The 16,657-nt window shown below is 30.6% G+C and overlaps 1 protein-coding gene across 1 annotated transcript in view; it reads left to right on the top strand.

Annotated features, from left to right (window-relative positions):
- Positions 1 to 11,305, top strand: part of LOC124354408 (thymidine kinase, cytosolic-like) — a 36,196-nt gene extending 24,891 nt beyond the window's left edge. The window contains exons 2-4 of the mRNA XM_046804837.1: positions 342 to 581; positions 7,141 to 7,350; positions 10,319 to 11,305. Of these exons, the coding sequence (XP_046660793.1) occupies positions 342 to 581; positions 7,141 to 7,350; positions 10,319 to 10,390 (522 nt within the window). The 3' untranslated portion in view covers positions 10,391 to 11,305. The remainder of the gene's footprint in view (positions 1 to 341; positions 582 to 7,140; positions 7,351 to 10,318) is intronic.
- Positions 11,306 to 16,657: the final 5,352 nt, after the last annotated feature.

Here is a 16,657-nt window from a genome sequence, read left to right as displayed (position 1 = left end):
TGAATCAAACACTGCTCGAATCAATTAAACTACAGCCAATAAGAAGTTTTTCTTCAAAATCTTTAAAAATAATGTCAAGAACAGACTCAATGGCCATAATAGAGTGATGAGGTCTAAAACAAAACTGAAGGGGATATTTGTTCCATTTTTAACTTGATTGTGTATACGATCTGGTTATTCTTGGAATCTTATATAATAAATTAAAAAATGTAAACTAAGTTCATAGTTATAATATTGAAATTAATGTCATCAACCTACTCTGATTTAATCTTTGTCATTAAAAATTCCTCTGTCTATTATTATTTGTTAGCTCTATTATAATTAGAGTGTTATATTTTTAGATAATTTTTGGCCCAATGTTCTCTGGGAAGACTACAGAGCTGATTCGCCGTCTCAAGCGTTACAGGTTTGCCAACTACCGCTGCATGATCATTCGATATGCCAATGATCTACGGTACTCATGTACAGACGTGTCCACACATGACAGACAGAAATTGCCAGCCACAAGTGCTACACAACTGTCTCCCCTTGAGCCAGAGATGGATGAGATCGACGTCATCGGTATCGATGAAGGTCAATTTGTGAGTATTTTTGTCGAATTGGGCTAGGTCAGGTTGGGAGAAATCATGTGTACATTCTAGAGAAATTAGGGCTATCAGAACTCATCTCTTGGTTTCTCAGTTTCAAAAGTTGTGCTGGTTTTTTATTATTGGGTCTGTCTGGAAGCTGTTTTGTGTGTTAATTGTTTTGGAGAATATATATTGAAGGATGACTTTACCAGTGAAAATAAAGAATTATTAACATCATTACAACTATTAATAATATTTGAATAATACTTTTACAATTTGCTTGTCAAATGTCTCATCACACCAGTATGTTGCCACATGTATTAAAAAACCTTGAACACTTCCATTTTACTTTCATTGTCAATACTGAAGAATCCATGTTTCATTTACGTAAGTAAATAGTGTGTAAGCCTACATCAGTAATATTTCCAAATTACTTAAGATTTCTAGCATTCAAATTATCTCTTTATTCATGTTACAAAAGTGGAGTCTAAATAACATAACATACAATGCATTTAGACATGTCCATACTTAAAATATATCCTTTATATTTGCAAACAAATGCTTCCACATGCTTTTGATGTATTTATAAAATAATTAATTACCGTAGTTTTAGAATCTAAAGAGGAAATTAAGCACAACAAACAAAAAATAATTAAACTAAAGCCGTGGATTGACATTGATACTTGTAAACGAATTACAATTAGGAATACATTATTAAAAAAGAGTCAAAAAACAAGCCCAACAATACAGTTTTGAATGAATATTTTAAAGGTTATAGAAATAAGGCTTAACAGCGATATCCGAAACTTGAAAAATAATTATTACTCTAAACCTATTTGAAAAAACAGTAAGAAAGATCAGAAATGAACGTGGAAAATTTTGAAAGAAGTGACTGGTCAAAAGGTTATTAATACTAATGTAGATGTTAAACTGGACATTGATGGTGTAATCTTTAGTGATCCATGTGAAGTAGCGAATAAATTCAATGACTATTTTTTATCAGTGGCTGATGGATTAAGCAGGTGTGGTGATATCAGGACATTCATTTGCTTGACATAAAAAAATAAGTTTAGTGAAGTTTCTATAACACAATCCATTTTTATAGATCCTATTATAGAGAATGAACTTGTAAGAACTATTGAGTTATTAAAAAACGGAAAATCCCCTGGTATTGATGGTATTAGTTCCACATTAAAATAAGAAAACCTATAGACAGTTCTTCTGCCTGTTTTATTGTATATTATTAATTTTAGCTTTCAATCGGGCGTTTTTTCCGGACAAATTAAAAGAAGCATTAGTGATTCCAATACATAAGAAAAATGAAAGAACACATTGCAATAACTAAAGACCTATATCCTTGTTATCATCTTTTTCAAAAATATATAAAAAATTAATGAAAGTCAGGCTAATAAAATTTCTTGATAAAAATCAGATTTTTCAGTAAAAAAATCAATTTTGGATTTAGACAAGGTCTAAATACCGTGATTGCTTTGATAGAATTTATGAATAGGCTATCTAGAGGTATAAATGATGGAAAACGGGTTAGTGGGTCTATTTTTAGACATTAAGAAAGCGTTTTGACACAGTAAATCATTCAATATTGCTCAAAAAACTTTTCAATTGTGGTATAAGGGGAGTGGTTTATGATTGGTTTCAAAGTTATTTATCCAAAAGAAAGCAGTGTGTTAAAAATCAATGGAAATATTAGTCAGTTTGGTGAGATTAAACATGGAGTTCCTCAAGGTTCAGTGTTAGGGGGCTACATTTGTTCTTAATTTACATAAACGACTTATGTAAAGGGGACTTCCATGGACAAGTAGTTTCCTTTGCTGATGATACAGCTCTGAGCTATGCTGGTGACAATTTAGACGAAATTGCACTAAACATGAAATTCTGATTTGGAAGCTATTGCGTTGGTGGTTTACCAATAATAATTTAGTCCTTAGTGTAAGTAAAAACCAATTATATAAACTTTAGCCTCAGAGGGAAATTGGTTTTTTTCTGATAAAATTGTTTATAAATGTCTACTTGTCTCTGCAATGGTGGACTATGTAGTGAATATTGTGCAGAGATAAAACAAGAAGACAGTATTAGATATTTAGGTGTGATATTAGATTCTGAATTAAATTGGAAAACACATATTTCATCGATTAAAACAAAGTTAATAAATATTCTTAGGATCTTTTTACTTTTTAAGAAGGATGTGTAAAAATGGCCTAATGAGGACACTTTATTTTTCTTTGGTTCACAGTCGAATAAGTTATGGAATAGAGTGCTGGGGTGGAACTTACATAACCAATTTAAAACCACTCATAACAATGCAGAAGTATTTTGTAAGAATAGTACGCTAAAGGAAATAAATATGACTCCTCTTGGCCAATATTTAAATCATTAAAGGTATTTATTACCAATAAGAAATATGTATGTTTATAAAGTTAAGAAGGTTTTTTTTAACAGAAGTAGGAATAGTTATGATTGTTATAATGCATATAAAGGAAAATTAAGAAATTCTGATAATGTAGCTGTACCTAGACCATCAAAAACCTTTTTCACTAAAACATATAACTTTTAGCCCCTCTGATATTCAATTAGATTGCCTAATGAAATAAAAATTTTATATACTTCACACAAATTTAATAGAAAACTCAAAAGATTGGCTAATCACAGTGCAAGATATAAATGAATTGCTATTTGAAATCCAAAGTTGAAAAATTACTTCTACAATTTAATGTGATTTTTTTAAATTATTCTATACTATTTGTATGTAAGGGTGTGTGTGTGCATGTAATTTTTGTGAATATGCAAGTGTAATGTGAATGTATGTGTGTATTGATAATATGTATGTGTATATGTTTATAGTTCTATTAGTGAATATAAGGATGCATATTGATGATATTCTATTGTGAGATTGTGAAAGAATTCTTGTGCTTGAGTATAGGTCGGATTTTTATTTATTAATGTTATAATATTCTAGATATTTACGTTTAGTTAAAGCGGTTAATTTTGATAACTCAAGATACAACTTTTTTTGCTGGGTCTCTCATATTATATTGTTATCAAATGAGGCCTACTTATTAAATTGTTTATATAATTCATAATAATGTCTTTTATAAGAATTCAAATTTCATATACTATTTTAATTCTTAGGGAGTTGGGTCAATGATACTGGAATATAGAGCCCTGTATTACTTGACGGCAATTTCTTAACCAATAAGTACACGTTATTTCCTCCAATCAGGCTTTTGCCTTGGAGGAGGCTTCATTTTCCAAAAACAACCAACAAAAATAATGTTCATTGTATTTTTCTTTTAATTAACTGGTAAGTGGTAAAATTAATTGGTCAGCCTGAGCAAAATCATTTTTGTTTTGTTATATGCTATGTTATGTTTTTTATATATGCTATGTAATGTTTAAACTTATTTTGAATTATTGTATTACAGTTGGATTTATTGTAAATTATTTGTTGTTATTTGGAAATAAAATTTATTATTATTATTATTTATATTCTAGTTACAAAGATAGATAGCTTTAGGAGTTGCAAGTCATTAAGTTGGTTGAGGTCGTTATAAATATAAATTAGTCCATCTAATAAATAATTTTTTAATTTTCATCTAAATAGTTTAGCATTTTCCGTTTGCCAGATTTCTAGGGGTAGGAATGTGAAAAATTTAGGCCTCTTGTTACTGGGTTTCTTTTTAAACAGTTTGTGAATGGTATACAGTTATTTCTAAATCTAGTATTGTAAGTATGGTTTGATCTTAATGTTTCAATGTTATTTACATTGATTTTAATATACTGTATGTCACACATTCCGGGATATACAAGCTAAAACAGTCATTATTCCAAGGCTAGGAAAATGTGGTTTTACAGTTTCTTTCCATTTTAAATGTAACATTGTCCATATTGCTTGTATTTTGTATAGTTAAATTGTATGTAAGATTTTTATTACTAGTGGATTCATATATGATTATGCCAATTGCTATTATAGAATGTATATATGCAAAATACAAGGCATTTAGTGAATTTTAACTGCAAAATTTAGACATCAAAGAAAATCCAGAGGTCCCACAGATTGATAATTTCAAATGAAGTTTTTGACATTAATTTAATAATCCTAGAAACTTATTATTTCCACTGAATTAATAATTAATCATTAACAAAGAAATGCACTAAAATTATCTTAAATAATTGTGTAAGGCTAAACAAGTCATTTTAAAAATACACTGATTAGCAAATTGGATCCAACTAAGTTATTATTCACACATGACAGTGTTTGAAACGGCGCTAATTCTAGTTTATCTAAATTCCTAGTAACCAATACATTAGCATCGTCTGCATACAAACATATTTTGTGTTAGTGAGTCATTGAGTTATAGTACAAAAATAGTATTGGACTAAGGATGCTACTCTGTAGCACATCTGAATGAATAGCATTCATCAATGAATAAATACTAGTTGGTTGGTAATCATTTAAGAAATGAGGCAAATCGTCAACTGTTTCCAGTTATGATTTAAATAATAAAAGTGAAGTAAGGAAAGCCTTTTCAATGATAGATTTTCCAAGACCTGATCAAAAGTACAAATTAGTTCTAGAAAGATTTCTACTGATTTATTGACTCTTTCTAGTTTGCCAATGACTGTATTTACAAAATCCATTGTTCCTTCTTTTACCTGAAGCCATGTTGGCTTTGATCCAGATTATTTACTTCAAGGTAGTCAACAAGTTTTGTTATTTTTCCCTCTCTGCATTTAGACTTCCTAAGATCCAATTATTTTGATTTTTAATACTCGTACTCCAATTTTTTTAAAGGAAATATTAAGCCAAAATACAATCTAAAAGTTGAAAAAATATTTTAATGAAGCATTATACGTGTGCATGATTCATTTATCCATGATTTACCACCCAAATGCTTCAAGGAAGTATTTATATTTGAATAATTTTCCTTTTATAGTTTGTCATACATTGAGAAGTGCTTTGCTTAAAATTATTAAATTTTAAACCTCAATTAGCAGCTCATCATTGCCAGAAAGTAATGTGACAATACCCACCACTGTCACCCCTGACTTCTTTAAATTGGTAGTGAATTGGCCAGAGTAACAAGTGAGGAATTCTACTAGGTAGCTCATATTGTTTAATTTTAATATACTCTTTAAAGTGTTGTCTTTATTTCATTCTTCAAGGACATCATTATTTGTGTCTCCTATAATTATTATATTAATCGAAGATAATATTACCTATCTAACAAAAAACCGTCCAAATCAATTTTAAAAATAGTAATAAATTATATAATTAATTAGTTCAGTAGTGAACTAGTTGGGAAGAAAAACAGGTTAATATTTTTAGTCAAGTTAATAAAAAATGCTACATTTGTTGAAAACTCTAATTAAATAAAAGATTATTTGAAACAACATTATAGAAAAACATTAAGAGTTTAAAATAAAATCTAATACCAATTTGATATACAATAGTTGGAATAACTGCAGAACCACTTTATGCTACTTCTACTTACTACTTACTTTGTATCGTTTCTCTAAATTTAAAAAAAATGAAACGTGAGAGTTTGCTAGTAGACTTTTACATCATTTTTGAAAAATTACAACTGTATTGGTTTGTAGATGGTGAACAGTCAAACTGTACCACTAAAAAGCTCAAATCAGGTACTAACTCTTACCTGTTGTATGTTTTTAACTAGATAAACTATTTTTGAGCTACAAATTATTTAATTTATGTCTGTAATCAGTATTTTGGTGCGTTTTTAAATTGTCATAGGAGCTACAAAAGTATTCATATCTAAAGTAATTATTGTTTGTGTAATTTACTTGTTATTAATGACATCTGCAATTCAAGCAGAAGAGATGCTCTCTTGGCTCAAAAAAACTAGTTATATATTTGATTCCTGTTTTTTCTGCAAAATAAAGCAAAATTACGCTTTATAATTCAGTATGTCACCATGTTGTTGAACAGTCAGTTTGTGTCTGCAATATTCTTGGTGAAGCTGTGTTGTAATGTTCGGATTTATTTGCACAGTATTCGATTTACTGTTGTAAGTTCATGTACTAAAGTGAAAATATGAGTGTAGTGTTAAAAATATAGTGAAATCTATTGTGTCTGTGGCAAAATATATTGAGTTTTGGCAAGATTTGGACTTGGATGTGGTCTGATGTCAGTGTTTCATTTTTCGGGTAAATTTCTTTAACTAAATGGAACTATTATATCGTTATAAATGAACTTATAATGCAGACTATTACTAAATATTACATGTCTACGTTTCTCACTGTAGAAAGTAATAAGTACAACATTGTAATTATTAATACATAAGATAATTTACAGGCTTATTAGATATGAAGGGGTGAAAATATCCTATTGAAAATGTGAACTTGTTGTATATTTTATGCATTATATATTTTTGGTATTCCAAAAACTTAAAATATTATAAATTTCTGTGTATAGAATTAAATCTTAAAACCTTTAAATTTAGACTTTAGGGATAATTATTTATATTTTTCCTTCGAGATAGAAAACAATTTCCAGAAAATGTTGTTGTAAAAATTCATTCTTTTTCCCACTTAGTTTCCAGACACTGTAGACTTTTGTGAGCGAATGGCCAACAGTGGAAAGATTGTTGTGGTGGCAGCACTGGATGGGACGTACCAGCGGCAAGGCTTCGGGAATATCCTGAACCTGGTGCCTCTAGCTGAGAACGTCATCAAACTTACCGCTGTGTGTATGTCATGCTTCAATGAGGCGTCCTTCACCAAGCGATTAGGGGCTGAGAAGGAGGTGGGTGGATGGAAATTAATTATAATCAAGAGTTGTAAGAAAAGAAAATTTATCAGGTCAGAAAGATTTCTGTTGATATTTACAAATAACGCTAAAGCCTGTGGGAGGTCACTCAAGCTATCATCAGTCTAGTTATCCCCTTAGCCAACGTATCTCAACATTTATGTTCTCTTTGCAACTCAGAGGAAGGGGGTAGGGGTCATTGTTCTAATACTAACTAACTTTATATTACATTTGCTTGGGTTGCCATTTCGTTTAACTGGACCTCCTCAGGTGCTAACAATGAGGAAGCAGCAACAGTCCTGCTGTAGTTCTTTTATACATTTTCTATATAAATACTAGTGTATACATCTATAAATTTGTTCCTTTGAACTTAATTCAATTTATTTTCAAATGGTGATACAGGTAAATATAAGAGTTAAACATTGTTCAAGCACAGTCAGAGTATTAACTATTTATAATTAATTTTATAACAAATACAATATAAATTAAATAAGCCCAGTGCAAATTCAAAGCACCAAAATAGAAAATTAAAAGCTCCATACTGGTCTAATATTTTGCTTGAGTTTATATTCAAGATTAAGAAACCTTAATGATTGTACTTGCCGTTTTGTGGTAAAAAAAAAATAAAAGTCAAGTTTACTTTAAAATATTTTCGATAAGTTGAATTGAATACTTCTTTCTGTCAATAATATAGAATTTGCAGGCAATCTTGTATGTTTTTTGCATTACACTTTTATCAATTTTCTTTTATAGTATAGGTTGCCGCAGCCATAGTAAAACTTTTCATAGAAGCAAATTTATGATTACTGAGTGCACAATTCCAACATTTTGGTGATGCTGATGTCGATGTAGGCTGAAGACATTCCACCCTTCTCGGAGGTTCTTGGTTTTAATGCAGTTCAGAGTACATGAAATCTACTTCAAGTAGAGATGCAAGGTTTGTAGATCTGAATCAGGTCCATTGATTCATGAACGTTAACAGATAATCTTCCAAAAGGACCCTCCATGACAGCAATAAAAAGATTCGTAGGTTGCTGTTGCTCTAGGACTCTGTAGAAAATCTCTTGTTGTAGGCTGGTCGTAGTCTGGAGCTTGGATCACCATTGTTACTTTCTTATTTGTCTCCTTAAATTAATTATAGTATTAGATGCCATAATGGTTGCTCTGAAGTCGTACAAAGACCATCAACCCCTTCAACACTACTCCTAACCTTTGTGTTGATATTTCCATTCTCTCATGCTCTGTTATTACTCATTACTGACTGCTCTTCACTAACCGTAAATTTTTTCTCTTGTAATCCAGATTCAATAAAAGGTATACCAGTGTTGTACAAAAGTTTACAAATTATATCCTGCCTTACCTCAGTTTTCCTCTAAGACTCAAATCCAAAAAATGACCAAGGGAATCTTCCTCAAAGTTACATGGTGTGGTCTTTTTCACTTGTAAACTTCCAACTGGTAAAGCCATAGAAATCATGTATCAAGTATGAGTCCAAATGAAGTTTCTAGAATGTTACAAGTTTGTACAGGTGGTCAGTCTGCAGGCATAAGCAAGCTAAGTAGCCAAGCTCACTTAGATTGCAGCATATTATTGATCGGCCTCCAAAATGATTTCCTTTCTTTGCTCTAATTATAGTGTGAACAATTAAGACTGTAGTAATGAATCACATTTGGTATCTCACCAGTTGTAGGCACGCTCATAAAACTTAGGATTCCACATTTGAATGATCAATTCAAATTTATACCAATGGTGATAGACGATATTATGTTACATCTTTTTGGCCAATGTGTACAAGATGCCCATTTAGGGACACCAAGTCAAAAATTGAATTCATTTCAGTTTTATATATTTGTAAAAAAAACTCATATTTATTAACTCTTCCAACTGTATATCGTTGGATGGAAATCATCAAACATCTATGTCTGATTTTGTGTTCAGCATACTTAAATGTCAGTGGTGTATAACAAACCATTTTCAATTTTAAAGATACAAAACATAAGGTTTATTGGTTCATCAGCCTCAAGATTAAAGAGGGCAGACTAGTTAGCTGTTGGACGTGTATCTGGGGCTCCACTTTTGGCTTAAGTATAAAGCTGTGTTATAAATAGGAAATTGAGTCAGATATACAGGTATAAATGTTTCACTATAGAAACTTAATTATAGTGTTTTAGTACTGATAAAATGTTAAAAATATATGATTATCTGTTAATACTTAATGTTTAATAATTTCTATTCAATAAAGAGTTTCTTATGAGAAGTATTACCATTTCGCATAGTTGCAGTTCACATTTTTTATGGACATTAAACAGTCTCCTATACCTTTTACACAAAATATTGAAAAGATGAAAAGATCAATATACTACTCCATCTTTTAAAATGTGACATTGCAGCCCTCAAACCAAAATCCTGAATACACTTGTTACACTTTGCTACAAATTTTGTAACCTATAGAGAATTGTATCAGTATGTTTTTGTACCTTTTTCTTATGCCGCAAGTTATTTAATAATATGAGTACTATTGCTGGATCACACAGTATATTTTAAGAATTTTAAGAAAATACAAAAATCAGCTGATTGTTTTATAGTACTAATTATAGTACTTTAAAACTCAGAAACATGCTGTAAAATTTTGCTAAAAACAGAAAAACGAAGCAAAACATTCCTTTTCCCTTTCTAGAGCTCTGTAGCATTTGTCAACATCTAATTTGTTTGGTTATAAATCCATATATTTGTCTTCATAGGAATGGGTTACATTATTCTCTCTAAAGATATTAAAAACTGCCATGTTAGGTTTTTACAAATTGTGTTCATGCATGTCATATGTCTTCGGAATTTGTAAGCAGACTGACTCTTACAAAACCACAATTTCTTCCTTCCTAATGTTCATTACTAAAATTAGCGTATTCAAATTTTTAACTTCCTGATCACTATTGATGTTCTCAGAATTCAACCTGTTTTATTACAGGTGGAGATAATAGGAGGTGAGGAGAAGTATATGGCAGTCTGTCGTGAGTGTTTCCAATTGGAAAGCCCGTGAAGAGATCACCGTTCAAGCAACCGTCTGATGTGCATGTAAACCAGACTGATAGTTGTAAAAGAGAACTTGCTTTTTAAACCCCTATAATTGAAATGTAGAAATGAAATCATGATCAACACAGTTAAAAGCTCTGTTCAGGTAACAAAATGTGGTTCAGAGCATGTTTTTAAAATCCAACAAACATTCCTCACTATTGATCCATCACATCTGTATGCCTCTCCTTAACCCAAATTGATTTATTAATGACAATATTCTTTCTTGAAATATGCTAATTATATTCATATCATAAATGTGAAAGTTTTTGAAGATGTTTATGGGCTTAGATGTCTGGATTTTTATACTCAACCATGCAAACCTAGAGGACAGTTTTTGGGTGAAATTTGGCATAAACATTGCTTAGGTTTAAAAGTAAAATTTAGACAAATTTTTATTCCAAAATACCAACCATCAAGTTTCTAAATTATAATTTATTTACTGTAATGAAAGGCAAAGTTGTTTTCTGCTGATCGAGTAATGAATGCAATATGCCATGCAGTGTATCAAAATTTTGTATTGATACAAAAAAATACAAGCTGCCTTAGTTTGATACAAATAGCAGACAGTAATATTATCAAACTTTTATTACAGATAATAGCAGTAACGAATGCAAACCATTGAATTTATTCTGGATGTTATTTAATTAAACATTGTTATTAAAATCAATTTAATGAACAAGATTGTGAGTATATGGAAGACACTTGCACACAACTTTCTTTGACATTAAAGGATGATATATTTCTGGGCACTAACCAATGAACCATCCGTTCTGTAACTGCAATTACAGGAAACAAGCGAGTAGGCTACAGTGAGCTCATAGCCATTGCAAATGCAATTACAAAGCAATGTACAAGACACAAAGTGCTATTTTTTCTGGCAGCAAACCATCAAGGGGATAGTGGGTCCGTTTTGCTATTGTGAGAGATAGAATACTGATCAGGTATATATATATATATATATATATATATATATATATATATATACATTAAATTGTATAAATGGCAATAGCCTTATTTTATATATATATATATACACACTATATTTGGATTGGTCTTGCTCCTGTAACATTATGGCTTTGTGTTTTTGTCCCAAAAACTTTACTTAGAGTACATAGCTATGTAACTGTGTAACTGTCATCTATTGTATCTATGTGGAATTTCAGTACTATACTAACTATTATAACTTACGTAGAGCTGGTTTTATCTTGTTTGTTGTTATTATTATTACCACAGACAATGGATACGTTTCTATAGAAACGTATCCATTGTCTGTGTTATTACTGAACATAATTACTTTGTAGTTGGACTATTAGGCCAACTTTCATGTTATGCAATCCCCTTGCAATGACATTACATTAGTTGAATTACATGTTTAATCTTGATAGTCAAAAAACTAAAACTTATGGTGTCTACAAATTTTAAATTGCTAAATCGGTCTTTTGGAACCTCATTTTAAAGATCTTGAAGAAAGACAAACAATTTTTACATTTAAAGTTTTCTCTACTACTTATAAAATAATAGATACACAAATGTTTTGCATTCTGTTGTTGAGGGTTCATAACCAGTGGTAATTGTACCTCATGGAGATAGGGGAATCACAGTCAACAGTAAAATTTTAAAAAATCAAAACCTAATAATTGTTCAATATTGTAAAACAAACTTGGGTGATCCAGTGAGATTTAAATAAGAAATTAGCAATGCATTTTAAAATGTCACGTTTGAAGTTCCACTTTAAAATATTATAAAAGTGCACATATTATATTGAGCATCTTTTAAAATGTTATGTAGGGTTCCCCAAATCATTGTAATGGAGCTAAGGGGTATGCGAGATGAAAAGAATTGTTAGAAAACCCTGCTTTTGTTATTAACCCTTTGGACGCAACGCCCGAGGCTGCCGCCATACCCATTCACGCTAGCATACAAAACCAACTGTACTAGCTAAAAACCGCTAGCCTGTTTTTGACGTTTTTGTAACCTATTACGCTTTGGCTCTGTATTATCCGTAGTTTTCATGTTTATTGAATGTTTTGTTTTGTTTGTGAGCAAATTATATGGCTATAGAATAGTGTTATATAAATATGATTTAAAATGGAAACTACAATGTTTATGATAATGGCCTAACCAAAACATTTGTCTGACATACAAATTTCACTTCAGGCCAAATATCGGGTACGAAAAAAATATTTTTAACTATCGGTGATATTTTTATTCATTTACAGATATATAATTTCTAAGGACTGGCTCACCAAAATTCAGAATGAAAGTTGAAAAGTAGTTGCACCACAAAAATTACTTTTAATTAGTGTTGATATTAGAAAAAAATGTTTACAATAAACTGAAGTTAATTTTTACAGTAGGAAAATATGTTTGGACATACTCACATAGTATTAAAATGAGAGCTTATCTCAATACTATAATGTCTATATCATAGATTTTCTTTCAAAAAATTAAGAAAAATCTTTGCTCAAAAAAAATATAAATTAATTACCGTATTTACAAATTATATTTACATTTGTCCCGTCACTTCTAACATGTGGTGTTTAGGGAAACACAAATAGGTGGACCACATCTTTTCAATTTGTGCAAAAATATCTTGTTTTTCTTTTCTTTTTCACCTTGAACTGTACCTTAGTCTACTGCACACAGATCATTTCGTTTTCTTGGAATTGGGGCAAGCGGTTCATCACCGCACGCTGCACTTGAATGGCGTTGGTCACCCAAGCACTCGGGTGCAAGAGTCCTTCAACAATGCAATTGTAAAATCGAGCCTTGATACAGGATAGTCCGTGTTGTTTCTATATAAGATATATAAGTTTAAAATTATCCGTCACAAAAATGTGAAATGTCACCTTTAGCCAATATTAGTGTGCACGACGCTCGTTCAAATAACAGTTATAGCATACTGGTCTGAAGTGTATACACTGCCATAAAGGAATTATATTCACGTATGATGAATGGCTTACTTGTTAATAAACACTTTTTTCTTAGATTACAATTCATTTTTTGAGCCTCAGCATTTGTGACATGAGAAGTAACTTGTTTTTTTTTTTTGAGACTATATACAATCGGCTGGCAAACTAAAAGCATATTTCTTTTTGCAACAGTATTTGGTTTCTCCTACATCAATTTTTTGTTTGAGGAACGCCCCCAGGGGGTTTATATAATATATTATTTATTATTATTATTTTTTTATTACTATGTTTATTATTTATATTTTATTATTTTATTGATATTTGGATTATTGAGTTTATTTTTTTATTTTTATATTTTTATATTATTTTATTATGTTTTATTTATTATTTATTATTTATTTTATTATTTATTTTTTTTAATATTATTTTTTATATATTTTGTTTTATTTTTTTTTTTTTATTTTTTTTTTGATTTTTTTTATTTTTTTTTATATTGTTTTAAATTATTTTTTATCTTTTTTATGTATTTATTTTTTTTTTATTCTTTTATTTTTATATATTTATTATATTATTATTAATTTTTTTTTTTTTTTTTTTTGTTTTTCGTTATATTTTATATTATTTATTATTATATATTTTTTGATTTTTTTTTATTATTATAATGTTTTTTTTCTATATAATTTTTTTATATTATTATAGTATATTGTATTTTATTTTATATTTTTTTTTTTTATATATTTTTATTTTTTTTTTATTATATATTGTTGTTTATGATTTTTTTATTTTTTATTATTTTTATGTTTATTTCGTATATATTTTTTTTTTTTTAATTTTATTTTTTTTTTATTTTTTGTATTCCCTTTTCTGTTTATTCGCTAAAGTACCTGTCAGTTGAGCCAGTTTTGAATATAAATCCTTGGCCAGAGGAAATGAGGTAAAAACATTGTCTACAAATACATGAAACGTTTGTTCAAATCGTTTCCCATTGTCTAATAATCTCATCCACTATAGTGAACAGTGTTAACCAAGTCCTTGTGGTTCCTTCATTATTTTCTATCAAGTGTCCCTTTACCTTTGTAGCAGAAAAATGACAAACAATAATGTGTTACACTGTCGCATAGCAAACCACAACTTGACCCCCATTATGGTGGTGCTTGTTGGGCATAAACTGTAGGCCAGATGCGTGTAAATTTTAGTACCACTAAACTTTCGTCAATAGACAATTGTTTATTCGGCCATAGTACCGTTTGAAAAACATTGTTCGCGTCGGTCAATAAGAGGAAGCAAATCTTGCAACAAGGGTCTTTTCCGGGCTCTTTGGTAAAGGTAATGACCGGGTATCTACCATGTGGAAAAATTTCAAAATGGGATTCAAATCTTTTTCTTAGAAAACATTTTGGCGAACAGGATGAATGCTGGGAAGACTTTTTATTCCAAACAACTCAATCGGTTAGGCTTTTTATTCAAACTCGATGTTTATCATAACGCTAGGAAAGCTTTTATCTCAAAGGCTCACAGGCTCCAAGATTCGAATTCTTACTGTGATTTCCTAGTTTATGATGTTTTGATGAATAAAATTTTCTTGCATTACATATTTGTGTAGGAATATGTTCAAAAAGGACATAGGGAAAAAATGATTAAAATAAGAAATGGGGGAGAATTTCGAGGAGGACAGTGTCTACAAGCCGGGAATTTCATTGAAAACAAAAGAATGCTTATGACCAGGATCATTGTTCTCTACTATATTTTCCCCATTCACCATTATCAGTATCAGACTCACTACTTGAGACATGTTCAGGGCGGCGGGGTCGGCCACGTTGCGGCGGCTTTGTCATAGCTTGAGCTGGTGCAATTTGATCTTCATCCTCGGACGATGAAATTACTGACCTATTTATAGACATTTTTAGCTAAATTTCATCGACTGCTGGTGCTTGTGCTGGCAATAGGAATAAATGTAGGATCCAAATCAGTATCATCAGCTTCACTTTCACTTGCTTCAGATGACGAACTGTTACGCACATTATTTACCTCACTATCACTAAGAATCTCATCCTCTACAATAATGTTTTGGATTGTGTTGTCACTCAACGGTAAACGACTCATCTCGCACAACTAAAAAGTCTAAGAATATCAGAGAATATCACCTAACCTCTCAAACAGAGGACAGAAGCGATCACAAAGAGACAGGCAGGTACACGTCAGAATGATAACGATTGATACTAGCGCATTTCTCGGGCGAAACGGACGACTACAAACAAACAACTGTGTCAAGGTCATTAGTACTACCAACATTAAAATTGATTACAGATAGTCTTATTTACTTCTAAAATAGTCCTAAACAGTTTAAACAGACTTTTCAATTTAAAAAATAACTTTTAAAAGATGTTTTTCTCGAACGGCTGATCAATTGGACGTTGGCGCTTAACGCCCAGACCTCGGCGGTCCGATTGATCGAATGTTGGCGTTTTTCGACTAGACTTCGACGGTTTGATCAACCGGACGTTGGCGTCCAAAGGGGTAATTTAATATAATAATACTCACAGCCAATATTAATACACTTGGAACATGATAACTAGAAGTTAACAGGTCCTAGCTTGTTTTGGATAGTCAAAGTTTTGGATATGGTAAACCGCCATTAAATACATTACTGCCATTCTGGTTGGTATTGATATCTTAATACTGAGCAGTTGCATCACACACACTCAAAACGTGCATACAGGAAGGTTTGGCACCCACTGTTTTAGCCTTAAAATGTCACCAATTCCTAACGAAAAGCAAGCTGATGGCATAATAGTGAATACAGCAATGTCTAACTTTGTTATAATAGGAAAGTTTACAAGATAACTCATATTCCTTTGCTAAAATGAAAAATATTCCGGCTAATACTGTAGGTGTATTTGTACAAATACTAAGCTATCTGTTGAAGTACCATCCCTTAATGGTCAGGGATATTATTTTCCATTATTGTCAGATTGTACCTTTATCTTTTCTTAGATCCTAGCTTCTGATCTTTAAAACACTTGATAGAACTGTGTTTAATAATCAGAAAAGTATAGCTTATAAAATCAATCAGCTGTTCCATTATTCCTCAACTTTCCTTGTTATTACCATAAGACAAAATGGTAATAACAGGGAACAATCTGACCCATAAGACAATATTTTTTTACATATAGGGAAAAGTTGAAACTAAATATATTGGTATGAATCTGCTGGTCTCTTATGGTTATCATAAATAAGTTACGGTAACTTAATGGTATTTTTTGGGTAATACTAATTGAAAATTGCATACTGATTTTTTATAAGTAACGAAATCGGCCATT

The sequence above is a fragment of the Homalodisca vitripennis genome, chromosome 2 (assembly GCF_021130785.1).
Source record: "Homalodisca vitripennis isolate AUS2020 chromosome 2, UT_GWSS_2.1, whole genome shotgun sequence".
NCBI lineage: Eukaryota > Metazoa > Arthropoda > Insecta > Hemiptera > Cicadellidae > Homalodisca > Homalodisca vitripennis.
The sequence above is the reverse complement of the archived record's forward strand: the minus strand, read 5'-3'. Positions and strand labels throughout refer to the sequence as shown.